The sequence below is a fragment of the Fukomys damarensis genome, unplaced genomic scaffold (assembly GCF_012274545.1).
Source record: "Fukomys damarensis isolate Sample0158 unplaced genomic scaffold, DMR_v1.0_HiC HiC_scaffold_16, whole genome shotgun sequence".
Taxonomy (NCBI): Eukaryota; Metazoa; Chordata; class Mammalia; order Rodentia; family Bathyergidae; genus Fukomys; species Fukomys damarensis.
In genome coordinates, this window is record NW_022900928.1 from 128,740,511 (window position 1) to 128,758,992 (window position 18,482).

Consider the following 18,482-nt stretch of genomic DNA (forward strand, 5'->3'; position numbering starts at 1 on the left):
AAAAATATTTGTTTTTTTTTTTTTTTTTTTTTTTTTTGGTACTGGGGATCGAACTTGGGACCTTGCTCTTGCAAGGCAGGCAAAGGAACCACTGGCTAAATCCCCAGAACAGCTGTTTGCTTTTCTTATTTATAAAAACATCGATGAGACCAAAAGACTCACCAAAGCTCATATGAACTATGTTTATACAGCCCTGTGGCAAAGTAAGTAATAAATTTAATCAGGAAAAAGTATAATTTCATCCTTGAATATTGATAGTTTCACATTTTAAAAATGTAGACATTGATTAACCTTTCATATTGTAAAAATACAGCACTAATTTTTCTAGAAATAGTTGAAAGTTCACATTTTCAAACTAATTCTAAAACTATAATATAATTCTTAACTCCTCAATATATCTACGCATGAATCATTGATAAAACTAAAGATAGTAGGTCCTTATTGATAAAAGATCATAAAAACCAGTTAGTCATGTATTACAGATGTTTCTAGAAAATACCTTATAAAATGTAACTATAATCTTAAGTCTCAAAACATGTGGTAAAATCTTTGTGCTTTGTGACAATTTGAAAAGTTCAGCTTTTCAAGTAAGAGAGCTGACATTAATAAAAGAGCTACTCGCGTTGATTTTTAAATCTTTGTTTTACTAAAAAAAAAATTTTTGTTTTACTAACTACAGTACCATCCTATTAATGGGCTATGACCAGCATTTAAAAGGAGAGGAGAGATTAATGGACTATGATAGAACAAAAGAGAATAAGATGGAGAATGATAATGTAATTTTACTTACTACGGTAAGTGCTGTTTGGTGATATTTTTTTAAAATTTGAATAAATGTGTGTCATAAGATCAGAGAAATATGTCAGTGACCATTGGTTGTCGTGATGCAGTTAGGTGGCCTAGTGGCCTTGCAGTTGTCTAAAATGACCGTACACAAAAGAGATCAATGGCAGGCTTTAATTGGAAAGTTCCAGCACCGTGTCTTCCCTGACCTATTTGTACTTTTTTTAACAGGGAGTAAAGGAAGACCTTTGTGACATGCTGATCAGATTTGTATTTGACAAGAATCTGATGAGGAAAACTAACAATACACTAGATAACAGACTCATAATCTAAGATAATTTTTAGATATCATACTGTGTTGACTCTAAATCAGAAGGAATTTAATAGGAGTAATTGCTCAACCCTCTAGGCATGTCCCTAAATGCAGTAGTAAACACTAAGTGAAGATGCCACAGCATGTATGAAAGGCCAGATCAAGAAAGCTTTTTAGTTGGGGGAGTGGTCAGGACTCGGGATTGAACCCAGGACCTTTGCACTGGGGCACATTGTCAACACTTTTTGTTAAACTTTGAGGCTGAGTCTTACTAAATTGCTGAGTTGCCCAAATTGGGCTCAGACTTGACATCTTCCTGTCTCACCCTCCCAGAGTGCTGGGATTACAGGTTTGCTCACCTTATTACAATGATTAATGGAGTTTAAGACCGCATTTATGAATCTGTGGATAGGCAGTCCTGGCTGGCCAGATCCTGTTCGGAGTATGGAAACTTGGGGACCCCACACCGTTTGAGGGAAAACTGAATAGAGTGCCTGGAGAACAATTGCGAAGGTCCCTTGATTGAGTCAGCTCCCTCAGGCCTCCTCGACTTTACCCACCAGGTAATGTTACTAACCGCGGTTGCCAGCTGTGCTAAATGTAGTGCAGATTGCATGTGACACATGGCTCCTTTGCTCCCAGACAGCTCATGGGCTATGTGTGTAGTAACAGGTCTGATTAGACCACTCAAATACTGGGATTTCTTTCTTTGTGACATCTCTCACTTTCACTTTACCCCATTACACGTCTACTTCAAATATTCCTACCTGCTACCTACTGAAATGGCTGCCCAGGGTTTTGTTTTGTATTTTGGTACCAGGGATCAAACTAGGACCTTGAGCTTGTGAGGCAGGCGGTAGTAGCACTGAGCTAAATCCCCAGCAGCCCAGGTTTAATAGTATCGTTTGTCTGCTTCTACTTCCAGCATTTATACCCATGGCTGGATGAGGTTGAAGAATGGGAATTTTGTCACATCATTAATTGGAATCCATTTCTAAAAGGCATGTCTGTTCAATTTTTAATATATCCTCAAATTATAAGCCTATAATTTTGAAAATTGATTAAAATTAATATCTGTAACGTGTTTAAGTGTAGCTATCCTATATAAAAAATATTCTGTGCAAACCTAGAATAACTTAACTAGTTGGTGATTAACTGGAGAAAACTTATGAATTCTTTTGTTACAGTGGATTTCTCCCTACCCTTACCCGCACCAGCGATCAAACTCAGGACCTTGCACTTGCAAGGCAGGTGCTGGTGCCACTGAGCTAAATCTCTGGCTCCCTACAGTGGAATTTTTGATAGACTTTCTTGTCCAGAACAAAGCAGTGTTGTAAGGAAAGTGGCCATCCTTCAAACTGGATAGTATATTAGGATTTGTTAAATTAGATTTCACTAGAATGGCTTATTTCTGAAAAATATATCATTGTTTAGGTGTGAATAATATTTGATATATGTAAATATGAAATCTTGCATTCATATTCAGCATGCAGTTACCGGCCCAGTAGGAAATCCAGTGTTTTTTAAAGAAAAAGGTTTATAGATAAAGCTATAAGAAAATTAAAACTTTGTACTTTAAGTGGCAAAGTTTAATGCAGTTGGCAAACAAGGAGAACATTTGCAAAAAGCTAAAGGGATAATATTCATAAGTATACAATATTCTACAATCCATAAGAGAAAGACTCCAGATCCAGTAGATTAAGGGGCAGTGGGAATGTGCAAATAACTTTATAAAGCAGGTACAAATGGAAAATATGCTAATTGTCAGTGATTGGTTCAAATCAGAAGATGGATCAGAAGAGTGGGAAAAGCACAGATCACAAGATAGCTTTTCAATTGGGCAGATTTCTAGTGCCTGCTATTGGTTAGCTGATGAGGAAATGGCCACCCTTGTGGATTGCTTGTTGATGGCTGTGCTAATTGGTGTGGGCTTTTGCTGTGAGTTAAGAGTCTGCATGTGTTGACCCTCAGACTGCTGCCTTATCTGAGTCATTCTCATAACTTGCTTGGCTTCATTTTACTCTGTCGTCTGGTATACAAAACTTGCATAGAATATTGTGTGGTCTTTCTGTGGACAGAGCAGCCCTTTGTGTAGCTGTCTAAGGTGGGCTGGTCAGGAGTCACTTCCTTGGTTTGTAGAAAGATGAGGAAGCTGACATTTCAGTTTAGTAGCTGTCCTAAATCAGGCTGGTTAGAGGAGAATTACAGCTTCTTTTCTCCCACTCACTCTGTATTATTCTCAGGAAGGACTGCACTGGTATCTTCAGTAAGGCTGGGTGGGTCTACAGAGAAAGGAAGAGGAATATATAGTCATTTATTGAAAATAAGATCCAGATTTTGGACCTTAGTCTTTTTGCAGAAGTAGTTAAAAACATTCTGTCCTTCGGAGAAATACTGAGATGATGGCCCCCTGCGTACTCAGAAGCCCGATAGTGGTCAAACAATTTCAACTGTGAAGAAAATGTATTTACTTTTATAATTAAGACAATTGTTAAGGTATTTTTGTATGGAATCATTAAAAATATACAGATTTTAGCAAATTACATTCATGCAGAAAATTAAGACACAGGTCTTAATTTTTAAGTTCACCTTTATGGTATTATTAAGCTAATTTAGAAATTGATAGTCATTTTGTTAAACACCTAAAAGCTCATTTAAAGATACTCCCTTCTTTTTTTTCTCCTTGTACTAGGGATGGAACTCAGGACCTTGCAGGGCAGGCAGCAGCGCCACTGAGCTAAATCCCCAGCCCAGATACTCTCTTCTTGATGGCACTTGTTTTCCTCGAAGCAAACTACTTTGTTTCGAAAAACAAAAGACATTGGAAAACTACTAGTGGGGCCCAGCGCTCAAATGGGGCTAAAAGCAAATAGGCATAAATAGGCTGTTATAAAGAGCAGCAGTCAGAAAGGGTGTGTGCATGACTGTCAGCTTACAAGGAAGTCACAGATCTCTGATACATGATGCATTCGAAATTCCTAAGAGTTACTTAGCTATGTTCAGCCTGGTTAAAACACTTCCAGCCATATCTTTAAGTAAATTCCAGAACTGCCTAGGTCAATGTTTATACATGCTGCCCTACCTTGTTCCAGAAAGGTTTACAGCAGCTTCAAATGTTCTCTTGTACTTAATTATCATAACTTTAATCTTGCAAATCCATAACAACTTCATAATACATGAAATTACCACAGTAAAACTTGACAGTGGTGGTACAATTCTCTCAGTGTTTAAGGTTGAACATGAGTTCCTGTTTGTAAAATTTACTCATAGCCTTTTACAAGGGGTGTTGATTTTTTTAAATCTTTGTAAAATTACTTTTCTGTAAAAAATCAACTGCTAAAGCAAAGCCCTTTCTTAGGTATGTGTTTTTCAGACACTTAAACTTGTGAGAATACTATTAATGTTGAATTGGCACAACAATTGTTTAGCACTTTGGATTATAAACATGGAATTAAGTGGTCCATATGATAAGGCTGTATATGATTCAACTTTGATATCATGTAAACTTCCACTCACAGTGGTCTACCCTTGCCTTTAAATTCTGAAAAGATTAAAAATATATGAAGCCTTTGAAAATCTCTTTTTAAAAATTCTTCTGAAAAAATAATACAGGCATGTGCCTAAAGGAATTTTCAAAGAATGAGTGTATGGAGAAGCCCATGGCCACTGTGCATGTGCTCCAGGAACTTGGTGAGGCCTGGAGGTGGTTAGAGTACTGCTAGTTCTCTGTGCAGTGTGTGTCTGAGACTTAATAGAAGAGGGACTTGTGTTTACAACTGTTTTAAGTTACAGTGGGCATTCTCAAGTAGGGATTACCCATGTTAGCATTGCTGCAGTTCCCAGGAATTATTTCAGGGAGTATTGAAACCATTGCCTTGCAACTTTATTCTTTCTCTTCTTACATGCCATCAACAAAGTGAGTTTAATTGAATTGCAGTGGAAAGTGAAACAGATTAAAAGAGAGCTCTGAGGCACTAAGGAGGAAAGAGGTTTATTTTTATGTCAGAAACAGATTAAGACAGTCATTTTGCAATTAATTACATGTTACTTTTGACCTTTTTTTTTCTCCAGTACTGGAGATTTGAACTTAGAGCCTCATGAATGTTAGGCAGGAGCTCTGCTCTACCACTGAGCCCCTTCCCTGGCCCCTAAATGTAAGTTTTTATTTTCTCAGAAAATAAAGGGAGAAAATTAAAGCAAAACACAATCAAGGATGTAGTTCATCTCATAGTATATTAAAGAAGCGTACTAGTTCTTTAAATAGGAACTTTTCCTTATGCTAATTTTTTAAAATTAAGAACATGTTCAAGTATATAAAGATAGGCTCTAGAGTATTGAATTTCCAGCTTTGCTAGCCTTGTTGCATCTATCCCCTATCTTGATTTTTGGGAGACATAGTGGTAAACTATATTAAAGCACATTTCAGATCACTTAATTTTGACTTTTGTGTCTTAACTGGTAAGTATATTTCTTAAATATTTATTACAATACCTAACAAAATTAATGAAATTTTTTTTAATCATTAGACCCAGTGTATAATTTCTCTGGTTGCCAACGTATCTTTTTTTCATTTGATTTTATAGGAATCAGGGTCCAGAGAAGGTCTGAGTCTCTTGCTATTTAACAGTCTCCACTGCACTCGCCTGTTTCTTCATTCTCGCTCTGGTTCTCTTCCCATCTCCATCTCTCTCTCACTATTTGATGCTTTCTGGATTTGTCTTACTGCTTCCCTATGACATTGTTTAACTTTTTTCAGGGTCTTTCATGTTTGCTGTAGATGGATGGATACATCAAGAAGCTTGACTGGATTTAGAGCTGTAGTTTGGGAGAAAAGCAGGGTGTCAAATTTTGTACAGGTGATGCTTTGTACTTTCTATTGCATTGTACCATGAAACACACTGGTGTCTGGTTGTCCTATTTTTAGTCATAGATCATTGTGTTCCCTGCCCTCAGTCATGTATCCACTGTGAAGACCCCCATCTACTTTCACCTAATGATTTCTTTGCCTGTGATGACTGTTGCCAGATTTATCAATTCTTCAAGGTTTATAGAATGGTAATTCCTATTTTTGTATATTCGTTAGTTAATGAGTCTTCTGTCAAGAACTTTTCCATATCAACTGTTCAGTTACCTTGAAAACCTGCCTGTAAAAAAGAGGCAGGATAAATGTGCCGTTCTCTTCATTTACCAATTTTCAGAATATAAAATTGTTGCTTTCACAATGAGACTAGTAAAATAATTGTTAATTTTAATAGATTTCAATGTTTTATATTACTATTGAATATATTAAATATATTATTAAATACTATTAAATATATTATTTTTATATTACTATTAAATATATATGCAGACATTTTATTTGCATGTCAATGCATTGCAATCATTTTCATTTTACGCCTAAACTGTGCCATCCTAGGCCTTGGGAACTTTTTTAGTTTTGCTTCTCTGTCTTTTGGAATGGCCTCACTTGTTTGTTTTCTAGAGTAACATGTCCCAGGCCCATGTATATTTCCTATTCTTTTTTTCTTTTTTTTTTTTTTTTTTTTTTTTTTTTTTTTTTTTTTTTTTTTTTGGTACCAGGGATTGAACGTGAGTCCTTGTGCTTAAGAGGCAGGCAGCAGAACCACTGAATTAAATTCCTAGCCCCTATTTCCTATTCTTTCATGGGTTCTCATTCCATTTTGCGGAAAATTATCTTAAATTAATTTTCTTTTTTTTTTATTGAGTTTATTAGTACATTTTAGGTATACAGTAAAAGTTACATTCATCATTGTGATCTTGTACCTTTGCATGACAGGTCTTGCTTCTCATTTTTCCCCTTGTCCCTGCCCTCCCTTCACCCCTTCCCCTCCCCATTTACAAACATTTTATTTCCATTTTTTCATTTTCTCATATTTTTTTCTTTTCCCTTATTACCTTTCCCCTACCCTTCCCACTTTCCTTACACCATTAGCCCTTTTCTTCCTATTTCACATTGTCACTTTATCTCGTTAGGATCTTATGTACTATTATAGTTTTTCACAGCCAAGAAACTATTTGGTATTTACACATTGTGACTTATTTATTTCACTTAGGAGTATATCCTCAATATGTATCCATTTTCCTATGAATGAATCTAATTTCTCATTCTTTATGGCTGAGCAGTATTCTGTTTTATAGAAAAACCACATTCTTTATCCGGTTTCCAACTGATGGGCAAATGGGCTGTTTCTAAGTTTTAGCTATTACAAACTGTGCCGCTATAAACATAGGTGCCCATATATCACTGTGATATGATTCTTTTAGTTCTTTTGGAAAGATACCCAGCAGAGGGATGGCTGGGTCAAATGGAACCTCTAGTCCCAGCTCTTTGAGGTATCTCCATATTGATTTCCATAGTGGTTGCACCAGTCTGCACTCCCACCAGCAATGGAGAAGGGTTCCTTTCTCCCCACAACCCCACCAACCTTTGTTATTGTTTAATTTCTTGATAGCAGCCCTTCTTTGTGGGGTGAGGTGGAATCTCAGTGTTGTTTTCATCTGCATCTCTCGAATGACCAGTGATGTGGAACACTTTTTCATATATTTACTTGCTGCTTTTGCTTCTTTGTCTGTGAAATGTCTGTTCATTTCAGATGCCCATTTTTGAATCGGGTCTTTATATTTAGGGGGGGCTGATTGTTCTGAGTTCTTTGTATATTCTAGATAAGAGCCCTTTGAGAAGCAGCGGTAAAAATTTTTCCCGCATTATAGATTGTCTTTTAGTTCTGTTGATGATTTCTTTTGCAGTGCAGAAGCTTTTTAATAAGATGAGATCCCAGTTGTTGATTCTTTCTGCTAGTTCCCATGCTACTGAGGACTTGTTCATAAAGTCTTTTCCTATGCCAGTGTCTTCAAGAGTTCTGCCTAACTTATCTTCCGTCAAGTTTAGTGTTTCTTTTTTAATATTTAGATCTTTAATCCACTTGGTTAAATTAATTTTCTAAATACTATTTCTATATCAGGTTAAAAAGTTACATGCACATTGTAAATACTTAAATATACAAATTACATTCTCATTACCCGTATTAACCTTTGATATGTTTTCTCAATCAGTATATGCCTCTGCATATAAAAGTCACAGGTAGATTTATCGATATGCAATTTTATATGTGAAATTTCTCATTTAAAGAACTATTTTTACCTAAATTTTAGAGAAGTTGATTATTAGGACACTTTTGTAGATGTGTGGTTGAAGTTTTAAGAGCGGAATGTTTTTAGAACAAAATGAATATATGCATTGTAATATGAAAAATATTAGGTGACCTAATAAAACACTGCATAAAAATTGGTCAAAATTTGGTTTACCTAGCTTTTCCACTTTATTCTAGCTTCAACAGTATTAGAACAAATCATCCAATCTTCTTTGAGCCTTATTTTATTAATTTATAGAACAGAAGCAATAGAACTTCTCTTAGGAATGAAGGGTCAGAAGAATCCCACTCTGTTTCACTGAGGATCAGAGAAATAGTTCAGTTTACAAATGTCTCATTAAGTCTATGTCATACATATATCACTTTCTACAGATAAAACAGTGAAGGATGAGACTAGCACAGCCCATGTTTTCATGGGACTTGAAATAGTAAAGGAAGATAGATAAATGTGTGTCACCTTGTGGTAATAAGTACTGTACTAGAAGAGAATGAAGCAAGACTAGGGGATGAGTATGGGATCGGGGTGCTGTTTTTAAAAAGAGTGGGGAAGGCCTTATTGATTGGAGGTCATTTGAGCAGAAATGTGAATGAAATGAGGGGGAGAGCCATGGGGATTTGTGCTAATAGTTCCGCATGAATAATGTAGGAAATCCACTTAGGCTTGACCTTAAAATACCAAATGAGAGAATAGGTACAGCCTGAAGCGAGAGAGGTCAGAACAGAAAGGAACCTTATAGTTTGGTCAGGCATGTAGATCTTAATGAGTGAAATGAAAAGTCAGCAGGGGCTTCAGATTAAACAGAGAAGTGATAATGCTTGGTAAACTGTATGAGAGATCTCACAGTACTTTATTGCTGATATTGTGGGCATCACTGCAACCATCTGGTTTAATATCTAGCCTCTGAAAAAATTTCAGTATAGCTTCTGTTAGATTTCATTGGCTTCTGAAAATCTGGACCAGATCTATTAATCACAGACTACACTCCAATGTCTTGTATGCTCTTGAACACTTAATTTTGGTTTTGACATAATTTAGAGCTCTGTATTTGGTAACTTTGGTAATTAACCAGAGATCCAGCTGCTCATTAAAGCTACTCATGGTTTATTTTAATGGAGCTGAGTCATCATATCTTATTTGTATCTCAGAAGGACACACTTCTTGTCCTTCCAAAAGTTGAATCAAGGCATTAGGTGCTGGCTTAAAAAAGAAAGATAGCATCACTTCTTTTCAATCTATTTCATATTGCTAGCCAGTGTGTGTGATAGACATCCTGTCTACCCATGTTAATTACAGAACTGGAAATCATGAATCAGATTTTAGAGGCAAGAGGAAACTGACTCCTGTAACTCTTTAGATTTTACTATGTACAGATGCTGTGCTAAATACTTTAAACATGTTTAATGTAATTTAACTCTTATGCCACATTGTGAGGTGACTATTGTTTTTCACAAACCAAAGTTGAATGAAGTACCAGATAAGGCCTGGTGAAGTCAAGCAGGATTTGAACTCAGGCTATATTTAAAGTCTATTAATTAACTACTCTGCTCTCTGTAATGACCCTGCATTACCAAAGAGATACAGTTTCTGTATATACCATACAGTTTCTGTATATATTCAGTAATTCAGTAGCTCTAACCCTGGAAGCTGAGGATTAGGTTCGAAAGCTAATTTGGGGAAAGGAGGCTCACATGTATACAACATTTCACACTTCGTATGACTGCTTAATTAAGTACTTCAGCAGTCATATGTCAGTCTTGTGTGTGGATTTGTTTGTACTTTTCCCACTCGACCACCAAGTTTATGAGTCAGATACAACAAATATGTTAAGAGCATTGTGAACTCAGCTGTCTAGGAATGTGTTATCATTCAGCAGCTTTTCATTATTGTCCCTAAATACATACACCCACATCCATATGCACCGAGTCGTCTTAAGAGCAGGCAGCCTTGATGCCTTAGGTTGGTGGCGTTATAGTGAGTGAGCAGTTGTTTGCATGAATGACTGTGTCCCAGTGACTGGCAGTGACCATTTCTAGCATCATCTGGCCTCCATGTATTTTGGGAAAGAGAGTAGGTAGACTCCCAGCCCAAAAACTTTACACCAATCTATTAATAGTGGCTTTAAAAAGAAATATATATATGGGGGGGCTATCTCTGTACACTTTGAAGACAATTGTCACTTTCTGCCTCATGTAATGTTAATGTTTGAATTTTGAAAAATGAACAGTAACTATTTTTAAAGCTAGAAGTTTAACTCTTGGTAATGAACTTAGACACAGGAGCAAGGAGCAGAGAGACTCATTATTCTAACACATACCCCAAAATATACAGAAACTTTCAGAAGGGTATGTGATCAACCACATAAAAAGTAATTTTTTTTTGATGATGATGATGATGATTTCAGTGGTCAGTAAATGCCCCTATCATTATGACTACCAAATTTTCCAGAATATCCCTGATGTTATTAGCAGCATTATTTGTACTGCTATAACAAAATACGTATTGTAGTAGGTGATACATATGTAAAGAACAGAAATATATTTCTCATAGTTCTAGAAACCGAGTCCAAAATCAAGGTTGGCATTTGATGTCTGATGAGGTCTGTATCCTCACATGGTAGAAGATAGGTTGAAAAAGATGAACCCTATATCCTTACATGGCAGAAGGGAGTAGACCCCTCCTGGAGGTCCTTTTTATAATAGTACTGATGAGTCCTTTAGGCTCTGCCCACGTGACCTAAATGCCTCCTGTTAAGCCCCACCTCCAAACTTGTGCTTTGGGGATTAAGTTTCCAGCACATGAATTTCGAGAGACATTTTGCTCATAGCAGTGCCCCAGAAGTAGTATTGACTACATTGAATACCCTTGGTCTGTGAGGAGAATAGTGAGTCTTAGCTTGATTTTTGTGGGGAAAGATTTAGAAAAGAGAATTGACTAAAATTGTGAACTGATTATATATGAAGAGTTAAGCTGGTGCAGTCCACTGTGACAGCCAAGTGTTGTGGTTAGGTAAACAGTGGATCCATTCCCTCTGAAAGGGAATATGCTAAAAAAGAACAAGTTGGATGAGGTTTGGATTTCTGGAAGGACACTTGTAGGGAGCAGCAGTTGAAAATGTAGACCGGGAGCTGGAAGTAGATTTCCGATTGTTGAAACCATAGGATAAGATCATCTAAAGGGAATATAGGGTAAGTGGGACAGCCAATTTTGAAGGACATCAACTTTTTTTTTTCATTGAGTTTATTGGTATCCTTTTAAGTATACAGTACAGTTACATTCATCGTTGGGATCTTGTACCTTTACATGACAGATCTTGGTTCTCATTTTTTCCCCATAGCCCTGCGCTCCCTTCACCCCCACCACCCTTCCCTAATTACAAAGACTTTGTTTCCATTTTTTCCTTTTCTCATGTTTCCTTTTCCTTTCTTTCCTTTCCCCTACCCTTCCCACTTCCCCTACTCCTTTAGCCCTTTTCTTCCTATTTCACATTATCAGTTATACAATTTGAATCTTATTTACACTTTTAGTTTTTCAAACCAGAGAAACTATTCAGTATTTACACGTGTGTCCTATTTATTTATTTCACTTAAGAGTATAGCCTCAATATGCCATTTTCCTATAAATGACTCTACTTTCTCATTCTTTATGTCTGCGTAGTACTCCGTTTTATAGAAAAACCATATCATCTTTATCCATTCTCCAGTTGATGGGCAGTTGGGTTGTTTCCAAGTTTTAGCTATTACAAACTGTGCCGCTATACACATGGGTGTGTATATATCACTGTGGTATGATTCTTTTAATTCTTTTGGAAAGATGCCCAGCAGAGGGATGGCTGGGTCAAATGGAACCTCTAATCCTAGTTCTTTGAGGTATCTCCATATTGATTTCCACAGTGGTTGTACCAGTCTGCACTCCCACCAACAATGGGGAAGGGTTCCTTTCTCCCCACAACCCTGCCAGCATTTATTATTGGTTGATTTCTTGATAGCAGCCATTCTTTCTGGGGTGAGGTTTCTAACTTAGTGTTGTTTTCATCTGCATCTCTCAAATGACCACTGATGTGGATATTTTTTCATATGCTTAGTTGCTACTTTTCCTTCTTTGTCTGTGAAATGTCTGTTCATTTCAGATGCCCATTTTTGAATAGAATCTTTATATTTGGGGGGGGCTGACTTTTTTTTTTTAAGTTCTTTGTATATTCTAGATAGTAGTCCTTTGAGGAACAGCTGGTAAAAATTTTTTCCCACATTGTAGGTCGTCTCTTAGCTCTGTTGGTGGTTTCTCTTACAGTGCAGAAGCTTTTTAAAATGATGAGATCCCAGTTGTTGATTCTTTGTGCTAATTCCCATGCTACTGAGGATATGTTCATAAAGTCTTTTCCTATGCCAGTGTCTTCAAGAGTTCTACCTAACTTATCTTCCAGCAAGCTTAGTGTTTGTCTTAATATTTAGATCTTTAATCCACTTGGGTTTTAGTTTAGTGCATGGTGAAAGATAAAGGTCTAGTAATCTTTAGCAGATTGAAATCCAGTTTTTCCAACATGATTTATTGAAGAGTCTATCTTTTCTCCAGTGAGAGTGGTTGGCTCCTTTGTCAAGGATGAGGTAGCTGAGTACATCTGTAGTTGTTTCTGGATCTTCCAACCTATTCCACTGATCCTCAGATTTATTTCTTTGCCAGTACCATGCTGTTTTATCACAGTGGCTTTGTAGTATAGTTTCAAGTTGGGGATTGTGATACCCCTTGCCATGTCTCTGTTGCCTAGAACGGCTTTTGCTATTCTAGGTCTTGAAGGACATCAACCTTGGAAGAGTCATTGAATTAAATACAATGGATAGATGGGTGGGTGGATGCGTGGAGAATGTTTAGAGAAGGGAAAATAACTAATGGAGAGCAGTGCATGAACACTAGGGCAAGGCAAATGTCCAGTGGATTCTTTTTAGGCAGATTCAGCACACAGTGCTCTAAGTATTCATTTTAATATAAAAGTCATATGTTAAACCAAGTATGGTGGCACACACCTGTGGTCTCAGCACTCTGGAGGCTGCAACTGGAGGATCGCTGTGAGTTTGAAGCCAGCCCAAATTATATAGTGAGACCTTATCTCAAAAAACCAAAAATAAATAAATATAATGCCAAGACAATATTTTTTAAAAGAATCTTTTAAATTACTTCTCCCAGCTGGGCATGGTGGTGCTTGCCTGTAATCCCAGCACTCAGGAGGCTGAGGCAGGAGGATCGCTGTGAGTTCGAGACCAGCCTGGGCTGGCTACATAGTGAGTTCCAGGTCAGTCTGAACTACATAGTGAGACCCTGTCTCAAAAAATAAAAATTAAATACATAAATTTCCTCTCCCATTGTCAAGTTAAATTTCCCCTCCCACCCTTCTTTATCTTAGGGGTTCAGGCACACATACCTGATTACCATCAAGAGTAAGTGTACCTCCACTTTGGGAAGCATAGATGTAGGTTTCTGCTGCCCCTTGAGGATTTTGACAGTAAATGCCTTTGTTCAGACAGTATAAACAAGTTTTGGCTCAGCCCAAGGCATCCTGCTGAGATTTGTTATGAACCAACTATTTTGAAAGGAAAAGAGTTATGTTTGAAATTTAAATGAATTTTTTCAATTGTAATGTATATTTCTGCTGGTTTCCCTCTCTACTTATGTGCAAAACATAATTTTAAGCTGTTTTAAACAATATTAAGAAAAATTTTGAGCATGAAAAAATTAAACTAGCAATGAAAAACCCATGTGTGCCTACTATCTAGATTTTAAAATTGCAGTTTGCCAGGGAGTCTGGAGATTTATAGCTCAGTGGTTCTGCTTCCTGCCATGCAAGCATCCCCGGTACCAAAAAAAAAAAAAAAAAAAAAAAAATACTGTTTACCAGATACTTGGCCGAGAAGTAGTTGGCATATTCGGGGAGCAGAAAGGACAGCAGCATGACTGGACACCTGTGATGGGAAGGAACCAAAGAGCTGGGCTGTCAGTTGGAGATGGGTGAAGCCTAAAGGGCCCTGCCAGGACTTCGGATTTTATTCTAAGACAATAAAAAGTTGTTGAAGATGGGCATCCTTGATCAGTGAGCTGTGATTGTTTCCCAGAATTCCTCCATATTCTTACCTAAGCAAGTAATGCTGGTGATTAGGAATAAATGAGAAAGGCAGACAGATTGTTGTTATTGTTAAGCTGTCTTCTTTAACCCCTTGGGCATACAGTGAGGTGCCTTGCTCTAACTTGAGCATGTCTGAAGATCATGTGTTGTTCTGTGAATGAATTAACTCCTGTTTCTTGTGAGTACAGATTAGAGTAAGGAGATTGAAGCAAGAATTGAAACATGAAGCTTACCTCTTTTTAAGCCTGTTTTTTGAAAGGTTTCAAATCTTCTAAAACCAATTACTGATTCATTTATGTAGTATCCCATGTATTTTTAAAAATGGAATCGAATAAAATAGAAAATAACTTTGAAGTTGGAAGGTCACTTTCTTTAGTCTGCCTTCAGTTTAAATGTTTTAAATATAGTACTTTTTAGGTATTAAGGATAAATTGTTGTATTTTACCAACCATTTTTCTTAAATTTAGGGTTTATATTTATCAAAGTTATACAGGTGAATGATCAAAGGAGCCATATAGTTACCAAAAAGGCTTCTAAGAAAAAAATGCCAGACTCCTACCTATTTCTTTCTCCCAGAGGTTACACCTTTCAACTCCTGTGACTGATTGTTTTGGGATCCACATCTTTAAAATATAAAACATTTCTATGATTCCCCCATCTTGCTTGTGAGACAAAGTACATTGAGACAATGGTTCTTCCTCAGTAGCTCCTTTAGTTTTCTTCTTTCATTGTAAATCAGCAACACAAGACATTTAAAAAAAAAACCTAGACATAAAAAACAAATTCTCCACTCAGAAGTTTTAGGGGTCATTATCTACTCCCACACACACACTCCAGTTTTGAGTAGCTATATTAAGAGGTGAAACTGAAGAAATAAGTGAAATAAAAGAATTTGTTGAGATTCACTGTACTCTAAAAATAACTATAATTTCACCTAATATTTAATATTTCTTACAACTAAATCATAAAGGGATTTATAAAGTGAGGGGTAGATATGAGTCTGTCGTGAATAACTTTGCTGGTGTGATTAATTCTGCTAAGGAATGTCCACTTCTTTTATGTACGTGTTCCTCTTATTTCCTCAAAGTACTTTGTTGAGTTTACATGTTCTATAAAATCTTAGCTGCTCGGTGTTTGAATTAAGAGGAATGTTTGCGTCATGCCTCCCCCTTCCCTCACAGAAGCATTTTGTATGTGTCTTCTCTTTGGCAGCTGTGCTTTCTGTTGCGACCAACATTTGGTGTGGGGTAGGAACCTTTTAAGCCTTCCTTACCTTGTAAAGTCACCTCTTCCATAATTGAGCCAGAGCTCAAAATATCTCTGTTGCATAGCACCGTAACACTTCCCACAAAATATCATCAAACATTCCCACCGTGCACCCAGCCCTGACATGTAGCATCACTGCTTTTATTTGCAAAGTTTTAAAAAGGAAAGATAAAATTTTCAGAGAACTTACTGTGAATATGGCCTGTTGTGTTTATGGAGAAGCAGCCTGCATGTGTCCCCCAAACCTCCACCATCAAAAGGTAATGGAAAAGACTAATTGAAGATTTGTGTGCCATACTGCCAGATAGATAATTTAACACCAGTGGGGAGTGACTCGCCACCCAAACTTCTTGTCACTAGAAAAGATATTTTAAAACGGACTTAAGCATCTTGAATTTTGAGAACATGTGGTGGAAGACATCTGTTTAAAGTCCTCTGGTTAATGAAGATGTTTTAATTTGATCTGAAAAGGGATTCATAGATTGACAGAAGCTGAGTTAGGTGATATTTGGGGATAGGGATTGGTCAGAACAGATCATATCAAAACGTGGAGAAATAACATGCTGATTTAGGATTTAATTATAGGCTTATCACTAACATCCACTTGTGTGCTCTTTCCCCCCTAAATATTTGTTCTTTGTAAATAGATATGCATGTTACTGTATCTCAAATGTTACTGGGAAAAATCAAATTCTTTAAATGAAATTTTAGGCCAGGTTCAAAAGACATGTCATGATGCTGTGTATTGGAAATATATATGTTTTCGTGGGGAAAACAACCAAAGTAGAATTGGAGTATCTGAGACCCGCTTCCTACTTTGGTTCGTGGGTGGGGGACGTAGGGGGAGGTTACCTTAGGGCAGTATGAGGTTGAAATTCACAGTTTGAAAACCACTATCTAAGTGATCTGTAAATTTTTCCTGAAAAGTGTTATCTTTGGCATTTTATACAAGACTTTTTTTGTTTGTTTGTTTGTTTTTGGTTTTTGGAGACAGGGTCTCACTATGTAGTTGAGACTGACCAGGAACTCATTATGTAGCTCAGGCTGGTCTCGAACTCACAGCAGTCCTCCTGCCTCAGCCTCCCGAGTGTTGGGATTACAGGCATGGGCCACCACGCCCAGCATATACAAGACTTTAATGCCTATGAATTTAGCTTTGCTTTGTTTTTTGTTGCACTGGGGATTGAACTCGGGGCCTTCACATTGAGCTGCATCCCCAGCTCCTTGTTTTTATTTGAGAGAGGATCTCATTAAGTTGCCCAGGCTGAGATTGAATTTAGGATTCTCTGTCTCAAGTTCTGAGTAACTGAAATTACAGACATGCACCGCCACACCTGGTGAGTTTGATGTTCTTCAGTTTATTTAGTAAAAGCAATTGCAACTTCCAATGTGTTCCCAAGTCATTTCCATTGTTCATCCATTTTTGGAATAGTTGTATCTCATCCTTTGTATGATGTAATATTGTGGCTTATGTGACTGAAATGTTTTCTACTGCCCACAAAATGAGAACTTGCAGAAGTTCATTATCCCCAGGATTTTATGCAGTGTGTTCTTTCATTGATGGTGGTCACATCCAGGCTGAAATAGTATATGTTGAAAGTGGCATGGAAGAGCCTTTCAGGTCGGTGAGGAGATTTGCACAGAGTGCTATCCAAGTTTCTCTCCAGCACTGACCCTGGGCTCACCAAAATGGAACAATGGAGATGCTGAGAAAGGTTGCAGGTGTTGATGCAGCCCACAGGGGTGCTCAGGAGGAGCAGCACAGACGCTGTGACATTGGATAGGAGTGTTAGCAGAGAGCAGGCCAGGAGGCCTGCTGTGCTTGGGGCTAAGTGCCTTCGTAGCTTTTTGCCTCTATATCCTCACCATAGAACTGAGACCCCTGTTAATTGGAAGCATAGTGTGGTGATTGAGGACACTTTGGATCCAGACATATCTTGCTTAACTTTTCCTATACATTGCAGAAGTAGTGCCCTTCGGGGGTTGTTTGAAAAGATACCAAGAGATGATGAATTAAGTGCTTTGCATAGGTTCATAGTTGTCCTGTGAGTGGTAGCTGCTGCTGCCCACCTCAGCATCACCAAAAGCCTCTTCATGGGTGGTTAGGGAAGGAGATTATTTAAAGAGAAAGAATATATATATAGTGTTTTTAAAGGTACAAAGTGTTCTGTGATTGTAAGTCATCTCTGTGTGTCCTCGTTTCTTACACACATTGTTGGGTTTCCCAGTTGCTACTGATTTTGGAAAGTCATATAAAATGGATTTTGTAATTACCAGGTTCTTCCCAGACTAGGATTTATAAGATACGGCTTCTGTTGACCCTACTATTTGCTCACATGAGCCTGTGCTGCATTGCAGGTCAAGCAGGCAGAGTGCAGCAGAGGCCTCTGTCGTTGCCGTCATGCCGTTCCCGTTTGGGAAGTCTCACAAATCTCCTGCAGACATTGTGAAGAACCTGAAGGAGAGCATGGCTGTTCTGGAAAAGCAGGACATTTCTGACAAAAAGGCAGAAAAGGTATGTGTTTCACTTTATTTATACTTTAAATCTTTTAATTAGGAACAAATACAAGGTAAACTGTGAAGTAATTTTTTAAAGCCAATAAATTCTATCTTGAGCCTTTTAAAATACTGATTGATTGATTGATAGATTGAGGTGCTGGGCATTGAACTCAGGGCTTAGCACATGCTAGGCAAGTGCTCTACCACTGTGCTGCATCCCCAACCCTAGGTTTTAAAGGTAGCATTTGCTGCTGCTACTGCAACACACATTTTCTCCTGTGCTTCCATCTCAAGGCAGGCAGTGGAACCACTGAGCCAAATCCCCAGCCTGTGCTT

General features: G+C 37.5%; 1 protein-coding gene across 3 annotated transcripts in view; it reads left to right on the plus strand.

Moving 5' to 3' along the window:
* Nucleotides 1-18,482, plus strand: part of Cab39 (calcium binding protein 39) — an 87,272-nt gene that overhangs the window by 20,823 nt on the left and 47,967 nt on the right. For 2 of the 3 annotated variants that reach the window (XM_010608103.3, XM_010608102.3), the window contains exons 2-4: nucleotides 680-794; nucleotides 1,430-1,659; nucleotides 18,006-18,162. In XM_010608103.3, coding sequence (XP_010606405.1) covers nucleotides 18,049-18,162 — 114 coding nt within the window. In that variant the 5' untranslated portion in view covers nucleotides 680-794; nucleotides 1,430-1,659; nucleotides 18,006-18,048. Of the gene's footprint in view, nucleotides 1-679; nucleotides 795-1,429; nucleotides 1,660-18,005; nucleotides 18,163-18,482 lie in introns of those variants that run through there. The other variant, XM_019205110.2, reaches the window with a different exon arrangement.